This window comes from Amphimedon queenslandica, unplaced genomic scaffold (genome assembly GCF_000090795.2).
Source record: "Amphimedon queenslandica unplaced genomic scaffold, v1.1 AMPQUscaffold_12751, whole genome shotgun sequence".
Classification (NCBI taxonomy): domain Eukaryota; kingdom Metazoa; phylum Porifera; class Demospongiae; order Haplosclerida; family Niphatidae; genus Amphimedon; species Amphimedon queenslandica.
Window position 1 is genome coordinate 28079 of NW_003547013.1, and position 9471 is coordinate 37549.

Below are 9471 nucleotides of genomic sequence, written 5' to 3' on the forward strand. Positions count from 1 at the left end.
AATCTCCAACATCTTCAAGAAGGTGGCAGTTTTAGTAATGTCCTGATAAGGAGATATGATAAAACTTTGAAGCCACTATTTATACAAGTAATCAGATTTATTGATAGGCATTCCAACCTTCAGCTGCTAAAGCCTGACTGTCTTGATGAAAATAATAAATCTCTCTCCAAACTTTGGCTGGATATTTATAGCTCACAAGAGTTGTGTCAAAGTACTTTGTTCAAAATTGTAGCTTCACAAAAGTATCAGAAAGTGGATTCGAAAGTTTTTCAATGTTCATTCCCATTTTCATGGATAATATACGAGTATATCAACAAAAAAATTGATGATGAAGGTTTATTAATTATTCAATAATCGTAATTGTTGCTCTGTAGATATTTTACAATATATTGAGTTGCAGGAGTGCTTCAAAAGCCTTCCTCCAACACTTTTTAAGGAATTTGCAGCATTTTATGCTCGTGATTTTGTGTTTCTTTTGAGATCATCAGATGCAACACATTATTGTGAAGTCAGTGTAATTTTTTGTTGTAATGCTATTGCATTAATTGTATAGCTTGTTGCCAAGGTACTGTTGACAATGTCTTGTGATGCTGTCAGCGATGAAAGCAATTTTGTTGAGATCCTAGTTGAAATTCATTGTGCTTATTTTAATTTTAAGGAATGTTTTGAATGTTTCTTGGATTTAGCTATTGAAATGTCTACCATTGTTAGAGCTATCATTGATAGAAATGAAACAATATGTGATATATCAGTAAGTGTAAATAATTTTGTGTTTTAATTATGTTTATACATTAGTCTTTAATGGTGGTTGTGCTCCAAGGAGTTTTAAACAGTATTCATCTTGATGAGAAAGTTCCTCTTAAAGGCACTGCAGCTCTTAGAGGATGGATGCAGAAAATGTACCAACTACAAGCAGTGATAGATAATGTATTTAACAACCTTGATGTAGAAAATTACCATGAACTCAAGTATTTCTTCATTTTAAGGTATTAATTTGACTGATGTTTTTGTTTAGGAAACAGTGGCAAAGATTGTGTGTTATGAAGCTTTTTATGGAACATGTTGTTGTTGATCATGAAGATGACCTGCTTATATTTGCAACACGTCTTGACAAAGTAAATTTACCTTGATTAATTGATATGATTTATGTACTTGTATATTATAGTATTCAGACAAAATAGAGGACTACCAAGGCCCACAAATTTTAAAATCAGTTTCAACATTGCTGATTGCTGTTGAAGATTTTGTTATGAAGAAGATGTAAGTTAGACTTACACACTGTAATTCACTTATAGTAAGTAGTGTCTATATAACAAGCGTAACAGTGTAAAAATATTCCTATAATTGTTTTTACCCCCTTGTAAGTGCAGCTGGGTTCTTATTACAACTTATGAAGGTTCTCTCTACCTTCTAATGTTTCCAGAAAAGACTTTAGACAGTATCTCTATGTTCTTTTACTGTTAGAAAGCTCGTAACTTTGTCCCATGAGCAAACCGCCATTTTTGTTTGCCGTGACCACACCCACTTACGTAACATGGGCAGGTGGTTGCTAAGGCCTTGTTATTTCTCCAATACAACGTGTATAGAAGAAATGTAAGTGTGGACATACAAATAAATAAATAGATATGGATAGCGCGACAGTGAAATCAATTATAGGACGACCTGGGGGCTACGCCCCCAGGTCATAAAAAATATTTTATTTAAATCATTTTGTAGCCAAGATTACTTTTTTAGTGCTATACTAGTCAATTGAAGATAATTGTACTTTTTTACATTGGTAAAATATGTTCCTTTTTATTATTGGACTCACTGCATAGGCGAGTATTAAGTACTTTGGTTGTCCATCTGTGATCATGAATTTTAATGAGATTTTTAACTTTTTAAAAAAGAAACTGAGTCCTCTAGACTCATAGATCTGTCTCCATAGCTAGTCCAAGCCTTCATTTATCAGCTAAAAATGTTTAAAGAGCAGCACTAGGGAGAAGGAGGTTGCAAAGTAAGGGAGAAAAATTTTACAAAATACAGCGATTGTGCTGACACTGTTGAAATAGATGAAACCATTTTCTTGTAGATTACTACCTTCTATTTCATTACTATGTGTGTAATTTCTTAATTCTTACTTGGTAGCAACTTATGCTCCAAACTTCATCCTGGCCATCCAACTTTATGAAGGGTTGAGGCGGAAATGTGATAGGCTAGCAGTACTAGACTCTCTCAACACTTTTAAATGTATCTAAGCAGCAGTATTGTGCCATATTGCTTATCATAAGCCACTTGTAAGAAGGAAAACTTAAGTTTCTTCAGTCACATGTCATGCTAAAGCCATTTTATTGGCAAGAAAGCCATACCTCTATTAATATTTGGAAATTTTACATGCAATCTTAGCTGCTGTTGCATTTCTTATTATAATGCACAATTTTTTGCTGTGGCTTATGCATGATCCCTTAAGTAAATAAAATCTCTTAAGACAAAAGTATTTGTGCCATCATAATAGGTGTTAGCTTTTATTGCTCTTTTGACTTGAGTTTGTGCAGAACATGTACTCAAAACAATGCATGAATCATGGTTATTATCTCTATCATCATGATCCATTGCTTTAGTAGTGCATAAATGCAAGAGCAGCTGCAGTGAGTCCCACTGTAGGTGTCTCATATTTTTGCATTACTGAATATATCTGTTGACTGTATAAAATGTAGCTCCAAATTTTTATTAACAAAATTTTTGCTCTACACTTGGGTAGTATGAAGATTTATAATAGAAATGAGAAGAAAAGTATTAATTTGACAAATAAGATATTAGAATTGTGATAAAATTTCGTTTTGGCAAAATTTGAAGCTATACAGTGCACATGTATCTACAGTTTGCTTTTTGTGTATGTAAATTGACCATTGGTATAATTTATATAGTTGGTGTTTATTGTCTTCTACCAATAGATGGAATTTTGTGCTCTGTGCTTGCTATAAAAATATGTGAATTAAGCCTCTACTGTTGTTTTGTATGATACTCTAGTAGTGACAAGACTAAGCAAGTCAGTATTAAAGAAAGCTGTTGGAATTTCTTTGTGAATGTTCTGCTTAACTTTTGTGACTCTGACAATAAGGAAGTACTTGAAATTCTAGTAGCTAGTGTTTTTAGTTTTGCCCCTGAGATCCCAAAATTACATACTTATATTCAACGTCACCCTGAGATTTTACCCTTCCTATATTCTTTTACTATCAAGCTCATTTTGTCTCAAGAGTAAGTTTTTAGTATTCCTCTGTTAGTTATAATGTATTTTAGCAGTTTTGCTATGGCTACTGATCATTTGCTAAAAATCCAAGATTGTATTGGTGATTCTTCATCTAGTCAGACCAAAATATCTATTAACAGCTTCTTCGCACTTGTCATTGCGTATTTAAAACTTGAAGTGAGTACTTTATGTATAAATTGTATAATAACTGGCTTGTAATTCTTTAGACACATAAAAAAAGAAAACCCAAAACATCAGAAATAGTTTACTGTACTGATAATCTGCTAAATTCTAGCTATGAAACACTAGTTTCAGCTTTTTCTAGTGGGGACAAGTCTTCTCCTGAGTGTCTATTAGCTATTGCTCAATTAATTTATTCATGTCAAGTATTGGCTAGAACAGTTGCGGATAAAGATTACAGGTCATTAAACAACACAGATGATGTTGACTACTTTTATAATAAAGTTGACCCTGTATTTCACAAGCCAGAGTTAAATGATGACACAGAAAAATCAGGCCCCTTGTTTTTCTTGATACGTTTTGTTGTCAGAAGATATGGAATTTTTGCTCTTAATAAATTAATGGAGTTGCAGCCTCAACAATTCAGTTGGGTATTGTCTTCCAATATAGACATTGATGACTTTTTGAAAGTATAAGTTTGAAAAAACCATGCTTTTACTTGTCCAATTATTTTGTAGGAACGCCATTTTGTAAATTATGGAGCTATATACCAACCACAGTATCAGGAATTTTATGAAGCTATTTCCGAAGCTACTACAAGTACTGGAGATTTCAAAGCCCTTGAAAGAGTTTGCAATAATGTATGTTTTGCAAAATAGTGAGAATTTTAATTTTGTGCTGCATGCTAGTGTCCATATTTTTTTAAATTTTAATTATTGTTATTTTATAGGCAACTAGTGCTAGTAATTTGGTGCCTTTGATAATGGCTTTTCAATATCGTATCCAGTTAAGTTATGTTAGTTCAACACCATCTAATGAACTTTCTTTTGATGTAAGTAATGCTTGCGTTTCATTATTGCTATTATATTTAATTAGAAAATGAAGGCACTTCATAAATTCATCAATCAATGCAAGCGTTTTAATAGCTATCCTGAAGTAAGTGACTTTTGATGTATTCATTAATATTGATTTTACTTTTAGATTTCAAAATGTATTGAGGAAATTGTTATAAAAAATTGTAGTAAAATACCAGAAATAAAGGTGTCAAAAGAGGACTCCTTTGAAACCATCATATTCAGGACACTATTGATACACTCAGTATTAACAGTACAAGCTAACTGGAAGTCTCCTCTTATATCAATGATACACACATTATTAACATCACCCAACACACTTCAAGTATAACAATGTTTTTGCTTATAATTATGACTAAATTTTAATAGAGTTGTATGTTGCCTGGAATGCCCTGCAATACCAATGCTAGTACTGTAAATATGGAAGTGCCTCTTTTTCCAGGTATTATTTATTGCTTATTATCAAAATTGATATTTAATGCTATTTAGAATGTGCAATGGGCCACAAGTTTCCATCAACAATGGTATGAGCTTTGGTACATGAATTTACAGGTATACAAATAATAGGTTGATATCTCTTGTCCAGAATGTGGGAATATTATTCAGTCACCTCAAGCAGCTCATCCTCAGTAAATATGAATAATATTTAAGCTCATTATTATTATCTTTTACAGATCTATTCCTCCATCAACTGGCTATGTACCAGTGGCAATTGGTTGTGAGACTCCTCCATTTGGATATCTTAATGGAATATCATACAGTATCATAAGGTGTATCATTCATTGCATTTTGTTGTGGGCAACTCATGATGGAAAGGTACATGTACATAATGAAAGTTACTATTGATATTTGATACGTTGTGTATAATTAATAGAGTGTTGAACATTTACTTCATGGAAAAATTGATGATCCTAAGATCTATTTTTGGATTCAAATTGAAACTGATATTAATGACTTATCAAAAGCTCTTAGTTGTTCTATGGAAGAGGCCTCCTTTGTAATTCATTTTGTCTTAAAGAAAATTAATGAAAGAGGTCTACAAGTTGTGATACCTCAGAACAGTAAGTTTTGATGATCATAATTCTTTTTATGTGTTTGTATAGTTGCTAGAACAGTCATACAACTACGTTGCATTGCTGATCGGGAACAATGGGAAAGACTATTTCATCAGTTTTTCATTGCACCAGTTTTGGAGGTAGACTACATAATTTTGTAACTAATTCATTTGAATTATAGGATTTTGAAGCACATTTACTAAAGGGCATCAGTATGTTGCATTTAGACACTGGTAATAATAATCTTAATTTCAATGTCATGATTATTGTTTCAGACTACAGTGCTCTATTTGATTCAGTATATGTGGCCCGAAAAAAAGCTGATCCATTTTTGTGGCAGGTATATCCAGAACCAACTCTTGAATATCTTAGGCATGGCTTGATAACTTTTCAACAAAAAAAAACTAACCCTGTCCTTTTCACATTGATATCTGAGGTTTAAATTTATATTGTATATTGCTCATATATTTACAAATATATTTAGAGTAATTGCATAAATGCAACAATATACATCTCAGATATTATTGCTCTGCAAAAGAAGCTATCTCAAAATAAAGTTGATGAAGAAAAAAGGTTTAAGGATTTTGTTCAACTTTTAGGTAATATATTTCAAAAAGCAATGTGTTCATCAGACGTATGCATGTGCATTTAGATGATAAAGAGAAAGAAAATTATGAAGCATTGTTCAAGTCATTGACCATGGCATGGAGTTCTTGTAGACACTGCCTAATAAATAATTATGGTAAGCACTTACTTTCTGTCTCTAGTAATGCTCAACTAAAAATAGAAAGTTAATGAAATCAAAATTTTACCACTTTGAAGAAAAATTATTTTATATGTTTACTGCATTTTTGGACTCGCCACGCTTGCGTAGGCGGGTAATAAGCAGTTGGGTTGTCATTCTGTCCACACAGTTTAATTGATTTGTAAAAAATATATCTTTTTGTCTTAGCAGTTTAGAGCTACCGGTATATTTCTTCTTCTAGCAACAGATAAAGTTGCTTTCTTTCATCTAGTTATGCTCTTGTAGCATCCCGTGGCACCAAAAACTGTGAACTGCTAAACCAGGGGAGTGAGAGCTCATGTTTCACTCTACAGAGCTGAGATTTGCTTCAGAGGTAGAAAATCCCATCTAACAAAAAACAAAAAGAACAATTTTGTCCTAACTTTGTTGTTTGTGAGTTACAGTTGCTCAAAGTTTGTGATTTAGCCTCTTTGAAAATTTTTCAGACATCACTAGGGAAATCAGGACCAACCAAACTCTCTCAGTGTCTTTTAAATATCTAGAAAAATTTTTTGTGCCAACTCTTTCTTTGAATAGAGCTTCAGATGCTAAAATAAATTTCAGCTTTTCTTCTTTCTCCTACCGTAGTGCCATGATTTAGCTAGTTCTTGACCACACCCATAGCTTATTTTAATTATCATTATAACTATGCATTCAATAATAATAATTTTTTCAAATTGCTTAAAATATCACAATACAAGTAACACATATCACTGAGGTGAATTCCAGTGGGCAAGTCCATTGCACCATAGTGCTTCATTTATACAAGCAATGAGTCAGGGCCCTGTCAAAATTAATAAACTTTAAAATGATGTACATGTAGTACTAGTATTAACTTTACAAGCTTTTACCAAAGGTGCATGGGAATTAAAAAAGGCATGGTTACTAGATAAATTGTTTACCTAATGAGCTTTGCCATATTGCTCATATTTGCTATAAAAGATATATTGTATAGCAAACCTGTGATAATTTACAATAGTTAGAGGCTTGATTACAGTTACAACGTAATTGTAATTGTAATTAGAGGCTCAGTTACAGTTTAAAATTACATAGTTGTGATTGAGGCTTAATATAATTGTTATTCTTACTGAGTCTGTTTTTATGAAAGGAGTGTAATTAAATGTGTAATTGTAATCAAGGGTTTGTAATTAACCCCAGGTCTGTTGTACAGTAAAAAGTAAATACTCAATTTAAAAGTAAAGTTAAAAGGCCAATTAGTTTTTAGCCACAAGTACTGTTTTTAATATTTTTTAATTGTTAAACAGATCGCTTAAATATTACTGAAGCTATCAAGGTTGAAGAAATAACTACTGATACTCTTATGAAATTTTTACTTCCTACAACATCTGGCACTGGTGTACTAAGTACAGCTCTAGTTGATCATCTTGTTATAGTTCACAACAATTTTATCATGTTATGTAGAAAGTTTGTGGAGCATAACTTAAATAAGTAAGTTTTGAAAAAGCAATATATTGTGTACAAAAATTGGTTCAATTTTAGGCGGTGGATGTGGGAAGCACATAAAGTGTCTTTAAGAGAAATGGATTCATCATTGCATGCTGTTAACTGCAATATTGATAAACTCAGAGAATTAGTCGTAACTCACAGTGCCTTCATTGCTAATTCATCTGGTACCATTGGGGTTCAATACATGCTGGATAATCTTGAGAAAGATATTGTACAGCAATATGTACTTGGCAAGCCATTCATCATTGATACTCTAAATATTCCTACAGTTGAAAATTATGTCAAGTTAAGGCAAGTAATTGCACTGATTACGAAGAACATTAAACAGGTAAGAGGCTTAGTTTACCTTTTATTTTAATATTGTGTTTTAATTGACAGTCACTGCTGCCACTTAAAGTGAAGTCAGACTTCAGATCTGATCTTAAGACAGTGCCAGTAATAGTTGGAACTTGTGAAGTTTTAGAAGTAGCAATGAAGTTTTTAAGCAAGCAAAGTGCTCCAAAAACCATGAAGTTGAAGGAATATATTGAAGTAGATCTTCTCATGAAAGAACAAATAAGAAGCAAGAAGGTGGTTTATTTTAATTTTTTATTGGATTCTCACTATGACCTCCTAGATAATGGAATATTGCAAATTAGAACATGTTATTGGTTTGTGGAGGTTTCTTCAAGTAGCATGTGCAAGGGTCAAAAATCGTCTCAAAATTGTGAGAAATATTCTGTCTTACATAAATTAATTTTCTTACTCTAATTTCAGAACCCTTGTGAACATGTTAGGAAACAGTTTAGAAATACTCTAAAGGTAAGAAATAGAGTTTGCCTTAACTGTTACTGTCATGGTAATAATTATGTTTTAGCCTGAAGCCAGAACTGCTTTGGAAAAGGCTGCTCATAAAGTTTCGGACCTTGATTATTTGTTAGAAATGTTATTTGAGTTTATTCATACTTACGTTCAGTACTGCGATGTGAATGATAGCAAGAAACCGTAAGATTATTTTTATTTAAATTATCATTAATTTGATATATGTAGTACAGACCTGGGGGCAAATAAAAACCTCAATTACGCATTCAAATTACACTTCTTTTGTAAACATAGACCCAATTAGAATTAAAATTATGTCATGTTAAAGTAATTTCAATTACAGCTGCTGTTTTTGCGTGAAACAGAAACATGGCTTGCTTTTAAAAATGAGAAGTTACTGGTTTGGGAGATTGTGATTGCTGTTGAACTGTAGAAGCACTGGTTGCAATTCAGCCATTATGCATATTGTCATCAGGATTTTCTACAAAGCATATTAAGTAGCACTGCACTACAGTGCATGATGCCTTTTAGGGAACTGAAAAATGACTCAAATTTTCTTCACAACAGAAGTACATGTATGTGCATTAGAATAAATTATGAAAAAGGAAGTTTCTTCTAGCCATTTTTGACAAGCCTTGAGCCAGATTTTTGAGCAACTTCAGCAATTCATGAAGATTGGAACTAGATGTACATCAGAATATGTATAATTATGTATCTGAAATAAACATGAGAATGGCAAATTTTCTCCTGGTCATTTTTGACAAAATACCATGGATCAGGGTTTTCTACAAAGCTCTACTGCACCTCATGAGCTGACAAGAAGCTAAGCACTATAGTTGGAAACCCTGACTGTCACACTTCCATCTACACATGTACAGTACATTACATATGTTTGTACAATTGTATTTTGACCCCAGGTCTGATCTAGTATTAATTCCAAATTTTGTATTTTGGATTAAAGTTGCAATTACTATATGCGCAATCATTAATTATACAATAGAATTAGTAGTAATAGTTATTTATCACAATTTTTGATATCAGCACCTGCTAAAATCACAAAATTTAGTACCCACACTTAAAAGTTTCTCTAAAGTATTTGCA

At 32.3% G+C, this 9471-nt stretch overlaps 1 protein-coding gene across 1 annotated transcript; it reads left to right on the forward strand.

Moving 5' to 3' along the window:
- Positions 1-6: 6 nt before the first annotated feature.
- On the forward strand, positions 7-8553 carry LOC109586898 (E3 ubiquitin-protein ligase RNF213-like; the record flags this gene model as incomplete). Its single annotated transcript, XM_020003129.1, has 29 exons — positions 7-334; positions 375-508; positions 554-751; positions 796-968; positions 1016-1115; positions 1166-1260; positions 3010-3237; positions 3280-3406; positions 3457-3879; positions 3928-4050; positions 4140-4241; positions 4286-4345; positions 4391-4588; positions 4633-4705; positions 4753-4787; positions 4831-4892; positions 4938-5079; positions 5138-5324; positions 5367-5458; positions 5500-5551; positions 5594-5754; positions 5803-5917; positions 5971-6060; positions 7368-7551; positions 7603-7897; positions 7948-8139; positions 8186-8275; positions 8326-8370; positions 8426-8553. Coding segments are annotated over exons 3-29 (3746 nt in total), but the record flags the coding sequence as incomplete, so codon positions are not given.
- Between the last annotated feature and the right edge of the window lie 918 nt (positions 8554-9471).